At 40.8% G+C, this 22,570-nt stretch overlaps 1 protein-coding gene across 7 annotated transcripts in view; it reads left to right on the top strand.

Annotated features, from left to right (window-relative positions):
* HERC2 (HECT and RLD domain containing E3 ubiquitin protein ligase 2) overlaps positions 1–13,412 on the top strand; it is a 114,208-nt gene extending 100,796 nt beyond the window's left edge. For all 7 annotated transcript variants that reach the window (XM_075737434.1, XM_075737423.1, XM_075737454.1 and 4 more), the window contains 7 exons: positions 6,710–6,851; positions 7,629–7,823; positions 7,922–8,034; positions 8,935–9,125; positions 10,932–11,037; positions 11,574–11,786; positions 12,401–13,412. In XM_075737434.1, coding sequence (XP_075593549.1) covers positions 6,710–6,851; positions 7,629–7,823; positions 7,922–8,034; positions 8,935–9,125; positions 10,932–11,037; positions 11,574–11,786; positions 12,401–12,673 — 1,233 coding nt within the window. In that variant the 3' untranslated portion in view covers positions 12,674–13,412. The remainder of the gene's footprint in view (positions 1–6,709; positions 6,852–7,628; positions 7,824–7,921; positions 8,035–8,934; positions 9,126–10,931; positions 11,038–11,573; positions 11,787–12,400) is intronic.
* The last annotated feature ends 9,158 nt before the right edge of the window (positions 13,413–22,570 follow it).

Below are 22,570 nucleotides of genomic sequence, written 5' to 3' on the forward strand. Positions count from 1 at the left end.
TCTCAGTATGTTTTCATCCACACTGTAGTTCTTTGGGAGGAGGGGGACACTTGTTGGAATATTAAGTGAATGATTTAGACTCTAATGAGCAAAGTATGTCCTGCTTGACAAAGGACTGCTTTTTCAAAACTCACTACATTAGATAATTTAAGAGAGTAGTGATTCTGATGCCTTTCTTACCTTTCAAATGGTCAGATGAATAATTCAATTGTTGCTTTCATAACAGAGAACATGAAGAAAAAAGAAAAAAAGGCCCTTGATATAATTAAAAATCAGGCTGCTAAACTCCTGTCCTTTGCTGGTCATCACATGTGATCATATTGATTGCAGAACTTTGATACAAAAGGGCTTTTTTCCTTATCATTGACGTTAGAAAATATAACATTGTGCCTTAGGCCAGATATGTCTTTTTTCTATAGATATTTCTGTAATGTAGAATAGTAAAACATTGTTTTCGTTTAAATGGACTGAAGCTTGGTTGTACAGAGTCCTCATGCATGTCTTTCCTTTAGTTCCTTTTTTTTTTTTAATATTGCAAAAGTAAGAAAACCTACTCTTTGTAAGCGTAGAATGGAGAAATTGTGAAAATTTTGACTGATTAGTTTTCTCTTAGTGAACAGAAGTACATCCTGTTGTGGCTGGACCCTGTTTCTGCTTCTTTGCCTTTTTCTATGGGCACTTAAAATTTCTTGTGGTAATGTTATGTGATTTAAAATATGTCGTTTTAGTTTATTATTTGGGAAGCTGAAGAGATTGGCAGAGATTTTTCTCATTACTTTTTGTGTGTGTGTGAATTCAGAAAGTCTGAAAAAGGTTGTCCAGAGAGGTTGAGGGGTCTCCTTCTCTGGAGATACTCAAAACCCACCTGGATGCAATGCTGTGCAACCTGCTCCAGGTGATCCTGCTCTAGCAGGGTGTTGGACTAGATGATCTCCAGAGGTCCCTTCCAACCCCTACTGTTCTGTGGTTCTGTGATTCTGTAAAGCAGTGCAAGTATTTAAGCAGGAAACCAGCGAGTGGGTTTTGGGCTCATTTCCTAGTGTCCTTTTCGTACTGTTAATTGTAATTAAGGTAGGCTTTTTCTTGTATTGCAGTTCTTTAATCTGTCTTGAACTCTAGAAAAGAACTGGTAGCTGCTGCGCTTCCCTTCTTCATAGGTTCTGGGGGGAATGAGATGTTGCTGTAATTACAAGTCTGTCCTACATTAAGCCAAGTGAAGGCTAAAAAAGACCATGTTCATAATCTGGTCTGATTACACAGTACCAAGTACAGGTCACAATTTCTCAAGTTAGCTCTTGCAGAGGATGAAAATGTGGATTCTTAAACTGTTAGATTCTTTATAATATTGAAGATTCAAAGCTGGTTTACATAGACTCAGACAGCTAATTGTCAATGTTAAGAATTTTCATCTTATTTGCAGTTGAGTTTAACTGCAGCTAGCCTTTAAGATCCCTTTGCTTTCAGAAGACTCTTCATATAGTTTATATATTATATGGTGCCATCAATTCACTTCATCTTCCTTCATATAAACTAAACAGATGAGTATTTAATTTAAAGTTGTTTTCCAGGTACTGACTTATTTTTTAAAATATTTCCTCATCTTACCTTGTTCAGTGGTTTCTTTGGAAGTACCAGAACTGGACATAACTACTAACTTGTCTAGACAGTGCTCAGGTTTACTTACTTGACCCTGATACCCATAAAGTAGAATTTTCTACTTCACAGGGACAGAAATGTGTTTGGGTTAGTGCTTAGACACTGTTTAATTTAGGGTTAAATGCACTACTTGCTTTGCTGACAACTATATCTTTGAAGAAGAGCCAAAAGACTGATAAAAAGCATGCTTTGTCAAAGAGTATCCTTGAAGGAGAGCTGAAAAAACTGATAAAGAGGAAACATCCTGCCCCAGAAGGTGCTGAGAGCTGGGTGATTGCCAGAGAGGCCTGAAGTCAACAAGAATCACCAGTAACTGGGGGAAGGGAAAGGTGGCTGGGGGGGCCGGGTTCTCCACCACCTACCCAGTTAAAGGGCTATGCAAGTTACACCCCCCACACCCTGAAGGAGCATGCCTGCTAATTTAAAGATGCTTGACCAATAGTAGATGATGCAGTAATTAATAACCAATTAGTGTAAATTTAGGCAGGTTTTTCTAATTGTCTAACAAGATAAATATACGGTAGATTCTGTGTGTAGTGTGCTAGCTTTGTGGAATTACTGCCTAGCACCCATCTCTGCGCAGACATGAAATAAATAAAATGCCTCTGCTCTGTGTGTGTATTGGCGTAATGCACACCGGGTAACCGATCCCACTTTTGGGACAGCAATCCTTTTACGAGCAGATCAGATTTACGTGGAATTTGAGTACCAGTGTAGCTCACGTGGTGTCAAATGGACAGTATGTTATGACCTATAGGCGGACACATTCATAATGCTGTTAAATTATATCTTACCTTTAGATAAAAGAGATTATCACAGCGGTTGAAAGAAAGTTCCCCTTTTTAAAAGGGAAAAAAATTTCATTTATTAAAGAGAATGTCTACTTTCATGAATGTCATACTGCAAAGGATCTCCTGGTTCAATGTTGTCTCCTGTTGCGGGAGGAATGTCACACTTACGGATATATGAAGTCTTGCTTTAAGAGTAGCTTCTTCCTCCTCACTGGGGCTCCTTATTAAATGCAGGCTACAGAAATCTCACTAGCCTGATGATTAAAAATTATCTGATCTTAATGTAGGCATATCAATGCATGAATTATTTGTTCTTTTGCGAGTGTTATACTTCAGTTTAAATAACATTCCTCCTTCCTGGTTATTGTATTCTCCCTTATCAAATGCGCTTTTAAAGAACTTCCATTTCATGACAGCCTTCATTTTTCTACACTGATCAGACTAAGCATTTTTTGCCTGCTTGTGTAGAATAGTCTTCCTGTACTCCTCATCTTTTTATACTGTATTTTTTCTGTAGGATTTCAGTTTGAGCATAGATAACTGAAACCTCAAGGTACAGGTGAGACTGTGTCTGTGCTTTTAATTATCAGACTGATACTTCTCTGCCTGTTCTGGAGATTGATTTCATGACATATCCTTGAATTGTGTTTGTTTTCTTCATAGATCTGTCTTCTGTGTTAGCAGTACATATTTCTCTTTCTGAGAGATATTCCAACTAATAAGTTGTCATCTTTTTTGTAAACTTTTATATTAGTCTCTGAGTGCGTGGCTTTATGTACTACATTTTTCCCAAGTTCTGGTAGGTTGGAGAGAGTCCCACGTGATGGCCAGTATTTCAGTGGGTACTCTCAGGCTGCTTGAGACAAATAAAAGTTTTGTTGTTCAGGTTTAGAGAAAGAACTTAAATTTTTATGTTCGTCACTTCAAAATGCTTTAACCAGATTGCAGATTGACTTGAGTGCCTCTCGCCCTTTGTTGCAATGGTTCTGCTCACAATAAGTGATTATTCACTGAGGCAAGTTCTTGAACTTGATTCTTCCACGCTTCACTGTATGCTGCTTTTGAGCTGCTGCATTTCTTTCTGGTCCAGGAAAAGCTGTTTTTCCACAAGCTGGTATCTTCTGATGGCAGACTGTTTTATGAAAATCCTCCTTGGGCTCTAAGTAGCATATTAACTTGTTTTATGCTGAAAAGTCATCTCATCAGCAAGAAGGCTGGAACTGTATTTTAAAAACTTGAGATGTTGCATAACCTTTGTTTAATAAGGCATGTATTCAATGAGGGTTATATCTGACCCTATTCAGTAAAATAGATTTCACAGGATACTTATTGTCTCAAAAGGAGATGATTTGGAAACATGCACAAGATGCTGTGCTCAAGACCTCTGCAATAAAAAGCTAAAACACCTGTGGTGGATTGTGGCCTAAACATATTTGTATGAATTTTTGCCATTTTTCTGTGAAGTATTTTACTCTTTGCTAATAACCTAATAAATTTTAATATGGGCATCTGTTTTTGTCAGCAAGCAATATATTAAGGTGCTGGCAGAAATGCCAATAATCCTTCATGATGTTCTTACATCGCTTTGTTAAAAGTCAAATTGTAACCGTTCCTGCATCTAAATGATCAGATTAAAAGAAAATTCTGTGTTGCTAGTAAATAAATACTAAATTAAATGTATAACAGCGAATGTGCATGCCATCCTATTCAGTTCAGGTAAGATTGCCTGCCTTTTTATTGTCACTTGATTAATTTGTATTTTAGGTTTGGCGTTTGAAAAAACAGTGAGTTAAATACTGCTTTCGTAGAACTTCTGCTCATACTTTCAGAGAAGACTCAGATTTCTCAACTTAAAACTTCTTGAGCATCCAAATTTCTTAGAAATCCATTGAATTAAAACCAGCATGCGTTGATACAGAACATCTTATACATGAGGAGGGGTTGAGTCTGTCAGCCTTTCCATAAAAGGCAAATCAAATCTGGTGGATGTTTTAGCGAAAGGAGTGTACACGAGCCTGCAGTGTGCGCTTGCGGCCCAGAAAGCCAACCGTGTCCTGGGCTGCATCAGAAGAGGTGTGACCAGCAGGTCAGGGGAGGTGATCCTGCCCCTCTACTCGGCTCTTGTGAGACCCCACCTGGAGTACTGCATCCAGCTCTGGGCGCCCCAGTACAGGGGAGACATGGAGCTGTTGGAGCGAGTCCAGAGGAGGGACATGAAGCTGATCAGAGGGCTGGAGCACCTCTCCTGTGAGGACAGGCTGAGAGAGTTGGGATTGTTCAGCCTGGAGAAAAGAAGGCTCTGGGGAGATCTAATTGCGGGAACAATGAACTGTTTGAAATTAAAGATAATTAAGTTGTTGGTGGTTGGGGGAATGTAGAAATCCTTATCTAGGGAAGAAAGCCCACAGGGTTGTCAGCTGAACTGGTAAGAATCATTCTTTCTAGCTGCAATGAATATACTTACTGGTTTTGCATGTTTCCAGCTCTAACAGTAAAATGACTAAGGCCTACTAAACCTCCAAATTTTTAGTTTCATTTAAAAAAAAAATCATTATTATTGTGGTCAGATGTGTTTAACTACTTCAGACAATCTTAGTTCATAGCTATGTCAGGTCATAGAAATTACCTAGAACAATCATTCAGAATTGTCAGTTCAGGACATGTAGTGGAAGTGTCTAGACAACCAGATACTGTTTTTCATGGTTGTGCCAATCCAAGTGTTAGTTGAAAAATTTCTTCTGTTGCAGTGCTTATAGATGGTGATAATCATAGTAATCACAGATAGTTATGACCTGTGTGTCACAGAGGTAGGATCTATTGCAGAAGTTGCAGTGCAGTCTATCTTGGAACCAGTAACTCTTTCTTTTTAATGTTTACGTATGTCCTATTTTTATATCAGAAACAAGCTGACAAAGTTTGGGCTGGATGAGCAGGCAGTGAGGTGGGTTGAAAGTGGCTGAACGGCCAGGTCCAGAGAGTGGTGATCAGTGGCATGAAGTCTAGTTGGAGGCCAGTAACTAGCAATGTACCCCAGGGGTCAGTACTGGGTCCAGTCCTGGTCAACATCTTCATTAATGATCTAGATGATGGGGCAGAGTGTGCCCTTGCAAGTTTGCTGATGATACACGAGAGGGTCATGCTGCTATCCAGAAGGACCTCGACAGGCTGGAGAAATGGACTGACAGGAACCTCCTGAAGCTCAACAAGGGAAAGTGCAGAGTCCTGCACCTGGGGAGGAACAACCCCAGGCACCAATGTACACTGGGGGTAACGCAGCTGGAAGGCAGCTTTGCAGAAAAGAACTTGGGGATCCTGGTGGACAGCAAGTTGAACATGAGCCAGCAACATGCCCTTGCCTTAAAGAAGGTTAGTGGGTGTCCTGGGCTGCTTTAGGAGGAGCGTTGCTGGCAGGTTGAGGGAGGTGATCCTTCCCCTCACTCAGCACTGGTGAGGCCAAACCTGGAGGGCCAAGTCCAGTTGACATGGACATACTGGATAGAGTCCAGCAAAGGGCCACAAAGATGATAAAGGCACTGGAACATCTCTCCTGTGAAGAAGGGCTGAGAGAGCTCAGACTGTTTAGCCTGGAGAAGAGAAAGCTCAGGGGGCATCTCACTAATACATAGTTTTGCATGCCTGAAGTGGAGAGTGCAAAGAAGAAGGAGCCAGGCTCTTTTCAGTGGTGCCCAGTGGCAGGACCAGAGGCAATGGACACAAACTGAAACACAGAAGACTCGCTCTGAACACCAGGAAACACTTTCTAACTGTGAGGGTGACGGAGCACTGGCACAGGCTGCCCAGGGAGGCTGTGGAGTGTAGATACTTGAAAACTGTCTGGACGTGGTTCTGGGCAGCTGGCTCTAGGTGGCCCTGCTTGAGCAGGCAAGTTGGACCAGATGGTCTCCAGAGGTGCCTTTTGACCTCAGCCATCATGTGATTCTGAAATAGTTTGGGGCTCCTAATCGCCTGAGATTTTAAGTGCTTTCATCCTCTGGGAGAGGATTGGGATATGTAATAGAAGTCTGTGATACCTATATCTAAGGACGGATATTAGATGGTACTGAAAAATGCTGTAATTTGAAATTTGGTTCTTGTTCTGTATATGTCATATATATATATACACACAAGATACACTGTAGACTTACGCAAATGTTTCACTGAACACATTAGTATTTTATAAACAATCTTATGGTCTGATCTGCACAGTGATGTCAGCTGAAATATGTTCTTACAGTGACTTTTATGATGTGCTTACTCAATAGGTAAAACGTTCTAGAAGTAAAGGAGGACTGGCTGGACCCGATGGTACAAAGTCAGTGTTTGGACAGATGTGTGCTAAAATGAGTTCCTTTAGCCCTGATAGTCTTCTGCTTCCTCATCGTGTTTGGAAAGTCAAGTTTGTTGGTAAGAGGATTCTCCACCCCCCCACTTATGTTGCACTTAACTTTACAGTTTTCCTCAGATTTACCTTTTCGGAGGACCTGAAAGAAGGAAAGGATATAGGAAAACAGTGTATGTTTGTAGGCAGAGGAAGGTCCTTAAAAAAGAGGAAGTAAAAAGCCTTTTTAAATTATTTTATAAAAACCCGCAAGACCAGTGGAAATGTGTCTGTAGTTCTCCTCAAATTCCGGGGGTAATCCTTCAACCATTCTGCAAAACCTAAGCCTGTTTTTCAGCTGTTGAAATTGGTAAATAATCCTGGCTGACTGGTTTTACTGGTAGGGTGGTTTTTACAATTTACATATCACTTTGAGCTTTTTGATGAAAAATAGTTTAGATCGAAAAGCTATTCTATCTATATAAAATATATCTACTGTATAATACATCTGTATATAAAATGTATCTACTTTAAAATTTCACTTAGGAATCATGTTGCCTTGACTTTCTTTTTCTACCTCTATTTTGATCAGTGTGCAACACAAAAATGTTAATTACACTCTGGCAAAATAGTATTTTTGACATGGTGATATGTTGTATAATCTTCTAAATAATATGAAGTACTATTAACTAGACATTTTCAAATATAAAGCAAGACAAAAAGGGTTTTTATATGAACAGATGCGATGGTGTAGCTTGTAGTAAACTTTTGTTTACTTAATCATCTCTATGGAAGGAGTTTGTTTCAATATTTCATTTATTTTTGAGAGAACGTTTAATTTTGAGCCTTTTTTCTTCTCCAAGGTGAATCTGTGGATGATTGCGGTGGAGGTTATAGTGAGTCAATAGCAGAAATGTGTGAGGAGCTTCAGAATGGGCTGACCCCTCTGTTAATTGTGACACCAAATGGAAGAGATGAATCGGGAGCGAACAGAGATTGTTTCCTATTAAATCCTGCTGCCAAGTCACTCTTGCATATGAACATGTTTCGTTTTCTTGGTAATTTCATAGACGTTCTACTTGCATTACATGATCAGAATATTGGCAATCTTAAAAAAAAAAAAAAAAAATTAAAAATACTATCTTTAAACTTACAGGTGTACTTTTGGGCATTGCTATCCGGACTGGCAGCCCTCTGAGCCTCAACCTGGCTGAGCCAGTGTGGAAACAGCTTGCGGGAATGAACCTAACAATTGCTGATCTCAGTGAGGTAAGTGTGAAGTTTCTGAGTAGGATATAACTTACAGAAGACAAGCACACTCTAGCATAATTTTTCATCTTGACTGATTGCCTTCCCTGGTTTCTTTATATACACATATTTTGACTTCTACGTTTTGAGCCAGTATATAAGGATGACTTGTACTCACTGTTAAAACTGTAAATTTAGGTCAGTTCGAAAGTAGTTAAGGTATTTGAATTCTAGAGCGCTGTCAAATGTTCTCATGGGTTTGACTAGACAAATGTTTGTGGTTGAAATCCTACTTTCCAGCAGACCTTTCTGTTGCTGTTATTCGCTGTTGTTCTAAGATACAGTAACTGATTGGGTGCGCACGCCTACACTGTTTTGAAGTAAAAGAAAATTAGTTCAAACTACTACTGAAAATAGTTTCTGCCCACATACTGAACATCACAAACTTTAAATTTCTGTTTACTGAGCTCAGTAAATGTGGAGTAAGAGTTAGGTCTTCGTTACAAAGAAGAGTTCCTTATGAAATACTGTCATGTAGAAATGCAGTTACTGTAAAAGCAGAGTCATCTATTTGTCAGTAAGGGGATTCCTTTTGTACCAAAGCCAGCATTGGACTTTGTAGAAATGATTATGTTTTTAAGCTTTAAATCAATTTTCTTATATGATGCAGTTTCTTGGCAAATGTTCCCCAAAAAACCCTGAAATCTGGAACACATGCACCTTCCCACATCCCAGCATAATGAAATTTTCTGTAAAATACAAGACATTTTATGGCTTTGAAATTCAGTCAGATAGATTATGGTCAGACATTTGATAATGCTTTTGGTAGAGGACACATGATGCACTGCTTTTGGTATGCAAGAGGCACTGTTGTATAGTGCTAGTAAACTGACTTTAACTCGGACTTGTTATTTTCAAAAGGTTGATAAAGATTTTATTCCTGGGCTTATGTACATTCGAGACAATGAAGCTACTTCAGAAGAGTTTGAAGCTATGAGCCTCCCGTTCACTGTGCCTAATGCAAGTGGTCAAGATATTCAGTTGAGTTCCAAGTACACCCATATTACACTGGATAATAGAGCTGAATATGTGAGGCTGGCAATAAACTACAGGTTTGTTGAATAAGTAATTCAAATTATTGGCATGAATAAGCATTTTCTTTTTAAAAAATGGAAAAGCTTTTAAACAATATACTACTTTAATCTCTTATGTGTAGGTATTTTAATATTTTCATGTGATTACAGTGTTGATTTTCTGATTTCTTTTAATCTCTCCAAGGAGAAAAGATTAAACTTAATTTTTAAGGCACAAAATAAACTAGCAGGTATGGCTCTAGATTTTAATAGCTGTACTGACAGAGCACTTTTGACAGCCAGTTTTACAGGTGGAGAAATGCCCCATCCATCTAGTTCTTCGTATACAATAAAATACTAGGCTTGATGATTAAGTTCTTTGTGCAGAGAGCTTAGATTTAGTACTGCTGTTCTCAGAGGTTTTTGTATCAACAGTTGCAGTCAAAAGTAGTCCCCGATGAATTCTTATTATATTCTTATCTAAGTTGGAATACACAAACCAGAATGTTCATTCCCTGGACACCATAAAATAATTCTGTCAACTATTTGCAGACAAGTAAATTCACCCACAGGTGCCAAAAGCTGAACATTGCAGTGAAATCAGTGGGAAATAATTGTTCAGTATTTGAGAAGACAGGCCTTTGGGTACTTAAATGCCTAGATAGCTAATCTAGACAGGTACATCTAAGCAACCATGGGCATCTTGTTACGTGAAGCAGTGGCCCTGGTGCCTATTGAACTATGGAAATTTGGATAATTTGGATGAGAAAGTGGTTCCTGGTTGTCTTATTCTCTCCACCATTGTTAACTGTTTTAGAGACTACTTGAGCCAACTGTATCATCACTATATATTTGCTTATTAATTTGTAGTTATAATCAGCTACCATCTACCATCAGCTACTGAATTACAGTCTTTTTTTAATCTTTCTTTTTTTCCTGTATATGGTTATGAACCAGTACTTAAATCTGTTCTTGACAGTAGAGAGGAATTTCTTTTGGAATGGATAAATAATATAACTATATGAAATGTTACATTCCTTTGAAGAAGTGGTTATGTTCCCTTGCTAATTCTGGCTATCCTCAAAGGACACAAACAATTCTAAAACATTTTACAGTTGAAAGTCCTTTGGGAGATACATTTATATATTTAGATAAAGTATCAATTTTTTTAATTATGTGAAGCCCTTGAAAGAAAAACTAGCACCTGAATAGAATCCACGTGAAAAAGTGGATGCATAAGACCAAGTTTGTCCCGATATCTTTGTTTATTTTGGTGATTACAAGCCTGAGGACAGGAATTGTCAATGATGTGAACGTCTGCGCTGGAGAGCTCTGTAAAACATCTCAGAAGTTATTTGACAGGGGAAAAAAAAAAAGCAAAACACAAATCATGGGTGGCAGCAGAAGCAGCAAAGTGTTAGACTTCTCTGTGTCTGTCTTGAAATACAACAACTCCTGTCCTGAGACATCATGTTTTAGTTCAGATCCATTTTTCTTTTACCATAATGTCTGTCTAGTGTTGGGAATGTTTGAGGGCAGAGTTTCAAAGCGCAGCCGTTCTTTTCCCAAGATCCCATTGTTTCCAAATGGGATATTGGATTGATACTGGAAATAAAATATCCTAAACATTGAGATGTATCTGTCCATACTGAGCTTGCTGTGCAGTATGAATTGGTGTAGAAACTGGTATAAGTCAAGTATCTTGTGTGATAAATGTTTATTAACGTTCAGTGGCACATAGCTGCAGACTTGAGAATGGTTAAGGTTTCCTTGATATTACAGTAATTGCTAGAAGTAATTGCTAGAAACAGCATTCACAGAAACTCTGAAAATGTGTCTCTGCAGACTTCATGAATTTGATGAACAAGTTGCAGCAGTTCGCGAGGGGATGGCCCGTGTTGTTCCAGTTCCTCTACTTTCGCTCTTTACAGGATATGAACTGGAAACTATGGTATCAATTTCTGCTTTGCTATCTATGTCAGACTAACTTGGAGTGAGATTCTTCCCTTATATTTTACTAATCCAAAACCCACATTAAATACTATTTAGATTAATTGCTCTGTGATTGCAAACATTTTGACTAAGGAAAGACTAGAAAATGTTATATTGCCCTCTTGGTGTTAAAAAGGTTATTTTGATATAGCTGAGCAGTAATGTAATGAATTATTTCTGGAAGAAACAAACAAACGCCCCCCCCAAACCCATCACAAAACAGGGACCTAGTAGGTGAATTGGAGATACTAGTCCCAAGTAAAATGTTTAATTCTTCATGTGATTCAGGAATATGAAAGAAGGTTCATTATTGTTCCCTGATGGGAAGATGTATATTTAGTATTATAGGAGAATATGCACAGCACTTCATATATTTGAATTTTCATTTTGTCAGTGTAAAAGCTGATTAAATATTTTAAAGGAATGGAGGGAACAAATCGCCTGTAATTGATCTGATCAGACTTTTGTAGCCTATCACTGTATTTTATTTTTCAGGTATGTGGAAGCCCAGATATTCCACTTCACCTTCTGAAATCTGTAGCAACTTATAAAGGCATTGAACCAACTGCTTCCTTGATACAGTGGTTCTGGGAAGTGATGGAGTCCTTCTCCAATACAGAGCGATCTCTCTTCCTGCGCTTTGTGTGGGGCAGAACAAGGCTGCCCAGGACTATCGCAGACTTCAGAGGGAGGGACTTTGTTATTCAGGTAGGGTGTACAGGATGGGGTGTAGGGGGGTTGTTTTAAAAAGCTGGTAGTGGAGAAGTAGTAGCACAACATAACAAGAGAACAGGCTGATTTCATTAAACTGTGCAACATTACATTGTAGACTCGACAGTGCAAGGGAGACCTATAATGCGTATAATTATTTTTCTCTCTTGACTTGGGCAAGTGAATGTTCACTTCATTTCCCAGCCATTTGCTTCTCTGATAGTTTTCCAGTGTCATCATCAACTCTTTTTGCTGGCATTTATTTAGCATTTCATTCAGCTCAGTAATCATTTCAGCTAAATTAAAAAAAACCAACCAAACAAAAAACCCCACAGTCTTCAAATCATGTTTTGGTATTTACTGAAGTAATATATCTTCTTTAGATTGTTCCCAACCACATAGTTGTAACCAAAGCAGCTCATAGATGTGTGGGTTTGTTTGTTTACTTAGAGTGGGGAAAATGAATTTGGTCTTTTCATTGTTCTTTTAAGAAACTTCAGCATCAGGATCACAAATCTAACATGCTGTTAAAAAAATAATCAGGTATTATTTTGATATTTTTTGTGGTTTGGACAGTGAATCAAAACTACTATGCTTTTTGTTTTCAACAGGTATTGGATAAATACAATCCTCCAGACCACTTTCTTCCTGAGTCGTACACTTGCTTCTTTCTCCTGAAGCTGCCCAGGTATTCCTGTAAGCAAGTACTAGAGGAAAAACTGAAGTATGCCATTCACTTCTGCAAGTCTATAGACACTGATGATTATGCCCGGATAGCGCTGACAGGAGAGCCAGCGGCTGATGACAGCAGCGATGATTCTGATAATGAAGATGCAGATTCTTTTGCTTCAGATTCTACACAGGACTACTTAACGGGACATTAAAAAAAAAAAAAAAAAAAAAGAAAGGGATAGTTGTTACAAGCACTGAGGCAAAATGCCAAAATGACAGTGAAGCCAAGGACAGTTTAGATCTCAGAATATAGAGTATGTAGTCAGAGGGATGGGAATCTTCTTCTGAACATGGGGAAATTGTGTTTGCTACTCACATAGGAATTAAGGGTTACAGCTTAAACCATCAGCTTAGAATAAATGGCACAGTATGTGGGCATTTAACATTTATTTTAAGAGCTGAAAGTGGCCCCCCATAATGCTGCACTACATTTAGAACCTTTGTGTTTACTGAAGTGTTGTAAATGTTTATATAAATATGGTAGTGCAGCATCCAAAAGGCAGTAGAACCTTTTAATTGTGGGTGCAATAGGTTTTTTCATATTAAGTGTTGTGTTCTGTGCATCTTCTTGATTGTATATTGGAAATACTGTGCAACAACTGAATAGTATTATAAATATTTCAATTAACTTTACTAGAAGTTTGTTAAAAATTTTTGAACATTGAATTAACATTATTCCTTGAAATTCTTCTATAGATAATAAAAATGGCCAATAGCTTCACTTCCACCCCTGGTTTTGTATATTTTAGCTTATGCATTATTTATCTCAAATTTGATACCTTTCTGTGAACAGCATCATGATTCTTATCATGGAAAGTGTACTGTATATACTTTGTGCCATGTAAATGCAAAAGTTATAATTTCCCTCCAAATAAAAGTTCTGCCACAGAAGGATGTAGTGTGTGCTTTTTTTAATGGTAGTGCAGCGGTTACATGGGATGAATGCTGCAAGAGCTCTCCTAAGAAATGCTTCTGTGGTTTACAGCTGTTGACCAAATGTTGCTGGTGCTGCTCCACCAATATAGTAGGTGCATTGCCACGGACAGAACATGAGCTGTAATAAACTCAGAGCAAGTCTACACAACAGGTTAATGGTAGCGATTAGGTACGCTTTGTTTATGCAGCTCTTCCTAATGCTGCTGTTGGCAATAATGGTAAATTTGTACTTGGACACCTGGGAAAAAAATTGCTTTTGAGGAAGTGTAAGGGACAGATGTCTTCAGGTACCTGAGTGTGAGTAGAAAAGTATGATGACACTCATATGGCATATTTTCTCTGAGAAAATGAGATCATTTTACAAGGCTTTATGAAACACTGTGCATCCAGGGTAGCCTGTTTGAATAACTCACTGAAGTCAAGTGGTGTTTCGGCAAGTATTAAGTGTTTACCACACAGAGTGTACATACCAGTTTTTCAAAGTAGGAAAATAAGATTTGGTTGTGCCAAATACTAATATTTTACATTAAAATCCAGTAGAAAGTGATTTCATACTATTTCTTCAACAATGATTAGGGTAGGCGTATGTGAATATTTAACATTTTACAGTTCAGAGTCGATTTTTTTCTAGTGTGCATTTGACTTCTGTTCCAACTTCTGTAAATTCAAATATTAACTGTGTTCATGAATTAATGTTTCCTGAGACATACTTGATATTTCAACAACAAATAGGTATTTTCACCACTATTTTAAGATGTCAGAGTTTTGAAATTAGTTGGCTTTAGAGGCCTCTATTGAGTGCTGAAGATCTCTTGCAAGAAATGCTCCTGTCTGATCCTCTGTCTCGCTGGAGATTCCAGAGGTCAGGCCTTGTACCCTGGCCTCCAGATTTTCTCTGTCTGCTGATTTAAAACTCTGAGTCTTTTCTGAGTCTTAGAAAAAGATGCAAACCCCCAAAACCTTAATCAACCTCTTTTATCTTTGCTGCTGAATTGAATTCCTCCTGAGGTACAGAGTGGAGAATCTAGTACAGAAGTGCTCATGTGGTCGTCTGCTGCCCTTTGCCATGGTTACGCTGGAGCCCTGTAGGCATCCAGCTCAATCAAAGACATTCTGTAGTCAGCTTTTCAGGAGATGTGATGGGTAAGTCATGCCCAAATGCCACAAGCCCAAGGACTGAGACCGAGTTCAATTGGCATTCTTGAATTTCAGAACCAGTTTCAGGAGCATATGAACTATTGTAACGTGGAGAAGTTTTGTAACCTGCTTAGGAAAGAAAAAGAATGTTGGAGTTTTTCTTCCAAAAAAAGCAAAACCCTTTATGTAAGGAAGTGGTTTACGCTGTTGATTAGTGAGCTGTGTAAAAGAAGGTTTTTAAGCCTTCTCCTTTGCTTTCCCAGCCTAACAGAAGAGTCTCAGACGCTCTTTTACAGTGTGAAATGCTTGTCACCTATGGCCTGACTTACAGGATTTCTGAGAAGCCAGTTGGCGTTCTTGAAAAGCCATTGTTTCAAGTGATCAAAAAACAGGATTTGCTCTTAATTGGCTTTTAGATGCAAATGCCTAGTCTGACAAGGAAAAGGACTCAACCTTGCAAATGAGGAATGGATTGCTAGTGCTCCTTTCCCTTTTTCATATGTTACTTCCCTGTAAAACCAAAGATGATGGTTTGATGTATTATAAAGCTTTACCATTAAGAAATTGCAGAAGACTTGAGAGAAAAATTCCTTCCCATGTTCAAAGTTACTCTTTGTTGCCTGGGTAAATTCCTGATACTTCTAAAACACCTAATGGCTGCTAAACAACCTGTGAGTAAGGAGAGAAGATCGAGTCCCATTAGGGAGTTTAGGGGACATGTGCTAATTATAATCATGGTATTTGTTCCTTGACATCGTATTAGTCAAAAAAGTCTTCAGGCCAGCATATATAGGCACTTGCCTCCCCTGCAAGCATCTTTATCAGCAGACTACGTGCAAAAATAAACCATGCAGCACTCTTCTAGAAAAAAAAAGGGAAGCGGTGGCTTCCAAAGATCTCATTGATAAAGTATTTTCACTTTTTTAGTTGAAAGAAAATGTACAGATGGCAGTTAATCTCCCACTGACTCTTACAGTTAAAAATTATGGTGTTAACTAAAACATGCCAACATAGTTCTATTAATAAACTGGAGTTCAAGGGCGTGAGATTGGTGGAAAAGTTTTTCCATCATGGAATCACATCCTCAGTGAAAACTGCAGCAGAGCAACACAACTGTGAATGGCACACAAACTATTTGTGAATTGATGCTCCTGCTACTTGGAAAAGATGCTGCTGATCCATGTGTTTGTCTCACGTGTGAATGTTGATGGTATATCTGCAAGGCGCTGTTCTTCAGCTTTTCATTTAGTCACCTGATGGCCAGGGAGTGAGATTGTGCAAAGATCTCACAGAAACACAGAGTAGAATTGTCTCAGTTGCTTCGTGGCTCTGGTCATCCTTGATCAGCTCTCGCCAGTGAGTTGGGTGTGATGCACTGGCACCGTGACATGAAAAAGGCTTCAGCAGAAGCATTTTGAGAAGTTTGGAGGATGTGGAGTCACGCACATGATAAAATACAAAATCCTCTAGTATCCTCTAGGTTTAAGATCTCTTTTGTAAATGGGTTGTTAGCGTTAAGTAAAAAGAAATATGCGATTGCATATACTGACTACTGATAACAAGCCTTTATAGGGATGGGATACGGGACTTCTAGGGAAAAAAAAGTAGTCCAAGATATGACTACACCTTATTTCACTGTGACAACTTCATGAGCATGTGTGGGCAAAAAGTGCCATTGCGGTTCAGTTGGTGGTCAGCTAAACAGGTTGTTATCCTGTTTAGCAGCAACTCATAGGAAAAGAAAATGCAAGAAAGTGTAAAATCAAAATACATGAAATTAGGATGATTGCAGCCATAGGAAGCTGCTCTCCTTTCTTGCTCTTTATGGAAGTTTGACCTGCAGCTTCTTCCCAAACCAGTGTGCCATTTCAAAGGTCCAAAAGGGGAGAAATTAAAGAATTACCAAGTCTATGAAGATGTGATTTGTTCTCCTAGAGGACAGACTTCTGTGTGAAGTGGTGGGCCTTGTTCTCACCAACAAGGGAATGTGAAGCTCAAGGGCAGCCTTGGCTGCAGTGACCATGAAATAGTGGAATTTAAGATCCTCAGGGCAGCGAGGAGGGCGCACAGCAAGATCACTGCCCTGGACTTCAGGAGAGCAGCCTTTGGCCTCTTCAGGGACCTGCTTGGTAGAGTACCATGGCAGAAAGCCCCTGATAATGAATAAAGCCTTGGCTGGAGTACTCCTGGATATTCCCTAAGGCACAAGCATCCTCCCTGGAGAAAGTACAAAGGGAAGCACATCTCTGGCAGTGTTAGAAAACAGAGATGAAGGAGAGGTCGAAAAGAGCGGAAATGTCTGATGCAGAAATGTTGGATTAAAACGCCATAACAAATCTTTCAATATGTAAAATATTGGAATAAAAAAGGGAGTGATCAGTTGTCCACATGTCGAGAAGAAATAGTATGCTTACAGAGACATACTTGACACCCCACCCCTCCCACTTCCTAACTTTAGAGACATTTAAGCACCAGAATGCCCAGTCTAGGCAGATCATTAATTTTGGTTAATAAGAGTTTTTAAAATCTTGTTAGACGTCTCTTGGTGATGATTGGATGGTACTTGATCTAACCTCAGTCAGGTAGCTGCCCAAACCAATTTCTCGAGTCCTCTCAGCTTGTTATTCCTGCAATACTCTATTCGTTATTAGCTTCTCTAAAAATGAATTTCTAGTAAGTAGAATAAACTCTGCGATGGTACCCTGTCCATCATGTTCTAACCAAGGTACCTTGAGACATCCAAACTTACTGTAGGCAAGACCCTTGAAATCTTTATCAGTTACTACAAGTGAAGACATTAAGCTTTTCAGCTGCCTGCTTTTCCAGTGCAGACCTGCACAGGCTCAGTAGGACCTTTTCTTTTTCAGTAACAACTTTTTTAACCAGATGCCAACTCCTCTGCATATACAGTTCTCCCTGACCCCATCAGGGCTTGCTGATCATTTAGGATAGAGACAGGTTGCCGTTCTGAGCTGCAGAAGTCTTCTCGTGCCTTCCTGCATCTCCAGCCAGAGCTGTGCGGCTGCTGGGAGGGAATGCCACTGCTCTGGTGTGGTGGGACGAGTGGTCTCCTCCGCCTCAGGTGAGCCTGGTGCCCCACAGCACCCCAGCACAGTGGCGTTTCTGGTTTGTGGCCTTACAGCGTGACTGCTCGTAGCTACGTTAGAATGAGGTGGGGGCTGACCCTCTGTTGCCAGTGCTCAGTTTAATACAGCAGTGATATGCCTGTTGGCCTGGGGGGAGAAACTAAATGGAGCAACGAAACAGCAAATGACAGTCCTTCAGCCAGCTCTGGAAGCAACAGGTGAGTTAAGCCGTCGCGTTGGCATTTTTGTTTTTTCAAGGGCCACGCCTGCACTAAAATGCTAGTGAAAGCTCTGCAGAGGGGTTTGCCTTCCGCCTGCCCCTGGCCTGGCTGGGGTGTGGTGCTGCTCCCTTGGGACAGGGAAGACCCATACGCTGGATCGATAAAGCGACTCCTTCCTCACCCCTGGCCCAAAAGCTGCTGATGGCTGTTTCTCAACAGGATCGTTTCCTTTCTCTGGTTTATTAGGTGGCTCCACAACCAATTGCACTGGCCCAGTAAGATGGGGATGGGAGAGCAAGCACCGCTAAGGCAGCCCTGCTCTTGACTCGTTCATCTTTAGTAGTCCCCCAAGACATCAAATACCTGCCAAAATGCCTGCTCTCCTCCTGGATGCAGGGGCTGCGTGCCAGCCATGGCCGTTTCTTTTACAGCTGCGGGGAGGGAAGCCCTGCTGAGCTGTGAGCACGCTTCTTGTCGGCAAAGCACGACCTCATGGACATCCGCCGCTTCGGCCGCTGATGAACAGGACGTGTTGAGGCTGGAGGCTGGCTGGTGGGTGGGAGCACGGGGCTGTGTGCGGGGAGGGGTGAGGAGGCAAGACTGCCTCCGTCATCTGCAGCAGCTGGATCCTGCCGGAGCCCCCAAGAGACAGGAAGGCCATGGACAAGGGATGCCCCTTGTCCATCAGGTAGAGCAGGTGGTGTTGGGGAAGCCCCTGCAACACAGGGGGCCTTGGGTGCCACCAGCGTTTTGGAACAGCCTTGTTTGGTTGTTTCCAATATTTATTTTTTTTTTTTCTCCTCAGTATTTCTGGCTTGTGGAAACTTTCCATCTTGATGCTGTTTGCAGACTCAATGTTTGCATCCCAGCCAGCTCCTTTGCTGGGATAACTTGGCATTGTCAGGTCAGGGGGCTGGAAGTCCAGCTTCAGAGCTTTTACTGTTGGATCAAAAATGCCATGGCCCCATGGCACTGGTAACTAAATGTTGTATAGACCCATTTTACCAATTCGAACTTGCTCTAATGATTATGGTATCAAGTTCACTGTAAGGTTAGTTATTGTCTGTCCTGGAGCCAGTATGAAGCTGACACAAATTTTCTACTGTGGGCCTTGGCTACTTCAGTGGGAATACCATCCTGTGGTCAGGTAATTTGTCTTTCTAGTTTGTTATGCACAAATCCAAATTGTTTGTTGTGAAAATGGCAACTGTTTTGAATGGCAGTAGTCTGTTGCGCACTGTCAGAAGACAAATATTGGACATTATATGTGTCAGGGGAGGAAAGCCCCTGGGAGTAAGAAATGTGTTTGCTATAAAATTCTTCATAAAAACAGGCAAGTACGACTCCAGGTGACAGTCTTGGCTCCAGGTGAAATCACTTTTGGCTTCAGTCCCTGGGTTTGCCTCTCAGTCTTGGTTCAACAAATAAAACTGCCTGCATGCTACAGGATGTCAATACCATTTTGATGTTTGCTTCCAAGATGGTCTTGCTTGGTCCCAGGCAGTTTGCAGTGGTGTTAAGATACCCGTGTATAGGCATGACCAAGGGAGGAGAAGCCTGTGGGAGATTTTCAAGCTTCCTCTGTGGTTAAGGCACAGGACTGGGAGTCAGGAGATCAAAGTTCCTGTGTTGTACAGAAAAGCTATTTCAACACATAGGCTGCATTGATAAAAGTGATCTCATAGGAGTACTACACACATTTCTTTGATGGGGCCAAGGCTTCATTCTTGCCAGGTGGTGCACTGCAGCGAATTGGCTCATCCCAGCTAGAAAAGGCTGCCATCCTGAAAAGGGAGTAAGGACAAACAGCACCGATGCTCACTGGTCTCGTAAAATGTACATTTTATGTATGTCCATGAAAGTAGCCTCAAAATGGTGAGCACTGAGTGGGAAGAGGAAAGAGTAGGCAAAAGGTGACTCTGCTTACTTGTGTCACACCAAGTCACAAGAACTGGGAAGGATGTGGTCAGCATAACCATGGCCAAGAAATGCAAGTAGAATTGCCCTTATATGTTTATAAACAAATTAATGTTGTTCTGGGTATTGTTTGCCAAAGATGTAAGAATTATAGAATGTAGAGATGACTAATGGAGAACAGTTTGAGCAAATATTTGTTTACAGTAGCTGGCCACAGAAATGGCTCACATGCTCAGAACGTGCTTTTGGGATATCCATTTATGCAAGGCTTTGAAAGGAGAAGTGGGGAGGACAAAATCCCTAGCTAGAACTTGCTTCCAGGCTGTTTAATTTGAAAGATAGCTGTACAAGCTGTTTCTCTCCATTTGGGAGTGGTACAAACTCTCCTATCAACTTCTCATCTCTTACAGAGTGGTGACAATTGCTGCTAAGGCCTTGTGGGAGATGGTAAAACAACTGCTCTGTGGCACCTCTGGGAGATCCAGATTACTTTATGGTCTCAAAACTGTTCTGAGGCACTGGTGTTTGCAGGAGTAGTCAGTGCCCCTTCTACACATCAGAGCCTAGATCCAGATTTCTTGCTGCTTTTAGGAAGAAGTGAGTTGCAACTACTGAGCACTCATTTACTGACGTGGCTGGTCTTGGGGTCATTTCATGAGTTTTCAGTAACTTGTCTGTTGCCTGAAGAAGACAGCAGCTCCTAATAATAACATCATAACCGTGCTACTGCTGTGTTGCGAGAGGTTGCAAGGTATCTACTCCAGGTTAAACATCAACTAGCCTGACAAAACACCTTGGGGATGACAGACTGCTCTGAGAAGGGGTTACACTACGGGGGGTGGGGTGGGTGGGATTTTGACATGATGGAAGTCTTTCATCCAGTGAGTTATGAATTGCCATGAAGTGAAATGATGCTCTCCTACCACTGAGATGGACTTTGGGTTGACAACGTTGAGCGGTCCTCAGCACCCTTTGTGACGAGATCCACCCTTCAGAGATGAGCATCTGCATGTAACTCAGAAGTGCAAGGTTGGCGATGGTCCCTGAGGGACACCGCTGGTGATGGTGCACAGCTGGTTTCCTTTTGGTACGGCTTTTGGTCTGATGGAGTTACATCGGTGAATAGAGTTTTTACTAAATTGTTGATCAGTCGTTATAATCCTGCAGTTTTCTGTTATAGGATACTGGACACTTAACGAAGTGAAAGGCCCAGGTTACCCATGATGAGTTACCACTTGAAGAGATGTGACAAAGTCTGTGGCTGGCACAAAAAAATAATATAGCAGACAGATAGACAAGGAGGAGCTGAAAAAAGCCACTGGGCATTACTGGGTCTGGACCTTTTAATAGCCCCGTTAATGTTACTGAGAGACATCTCTGCCATTGCCAAAGACATGAATGCTCCTTTCCAATGGAGAGTAAAAGGTCAGAGACAAAAACTGTGAAGAAGTGAGATGAAACAGTGTCTTGTGAAATACACCTCTCCTCCATTCAAGTCTGATACGGAGATGAGGATTTACAGTTAGATGTTCTTATAGATGAGCTTATGGGAGCCAGCTATGCTTTAAAGAGCCTGGAAAGAAAATTCTTTTCACCAGTTTGGTGAATGTTGAGTTAAACCCTGCAGAGGTGGAGATGTTTCCGCTCAACCGGACTAACATGATGGATTCTGTGAAACAGGACTGGGAGATGTTAGGTAATGTGTAATAATGTTATAACTTTCCTAGCAGAATTGTATATAAAATATGTGTGTATAATTAATTATCATTATGTATTATTATTAATTGTACACATATATGGCAAAATAAAAAGGGAGAGGAATATGTAACTTTGATAGGAAGAAAAAACCTTGTGAACCACAATTAAACTTTACTGAAAAATCATAGCAGTCAAATGCCTTCTTTTATGAAAAATTCAGAGAACTTCCCAGATTAAGCAAATTAGATTCACATCTGCTAGACACATATTTTCTGCTCTGCCTCACACACAGAAATAATGGCTCCGTAACCCCATTGAAGACTGAGGTTTGCCTGTGCATGGACACCTGCGTAACTATCCTGGAGTAATTCTTTTTCTTGTTCCACTCCAGACCTGTGCAGGGTGGGGAAGTGGAGAGGGGGCATATGCAGTTGCTCTGGAATAGATGTGGAGACCAGCATAAGTGCAGAGAGACGGAGAATTTGGAGCCACCCAGTATTTGTTTCTCTATGTAGAGGAGACATCCACACAGATATTTATCTTTGTAATTGCCTCAGCTGAGTTATGATTAACCCTAAAGATATAGGATAACTTTTGGACATGAAGCTCCTCTTGTGCAATGAGTACTGTCTCATGCTTGTTTTCACACATGTGCTTGTGCATAAAAGGGTGTTCGTTCTTGCAATTGCATCTCCTTGTACAGAGAGTCATGTAATGGTCCTAGTAGCCCTCCCTGTATCACCTGGATGTTGCTCTCCTGTCCTTGTGCCCCTGCAGCACAAGGTAAAGATGTCTGGCAGCTCCCTGGCCTGCGAAGATGTGCAGCCTCTGGCGTGCATGGCAGCTGTGGCTGCCGGGGGGGCTACAGCCCGGAGTGGGAGCAGTGTCGGGCAGGCAGTGAATGCCACCTTTCAGGGCCCAGAGCTGAAAGGGTACTGTTGTTATCTGCACCCCTTCCTGACCGCATCCCATGACCTGGTGCTGGGAGCCTTTCACGGTGGATCCAGGCAGAGACAACAGGGCTGGGATGCACACCCATCTCCTTGCCAGTGGT

The sequence above is a fragment of the Balearica regulorum genome, chromosome 1, assembly GCF_011004875.1.
Source record: "Balearica regulorum gibbericeps isolate bBalReg1 chromosome 1, bBalReg1.pri, whole genome shotgun sequence".
Classification (NCBI taxonomy): Eukaryota; Metazoa; Chordata; class Aves; order Gruiformes; family Gruidae; genus Balearica; species Balearica regulorum.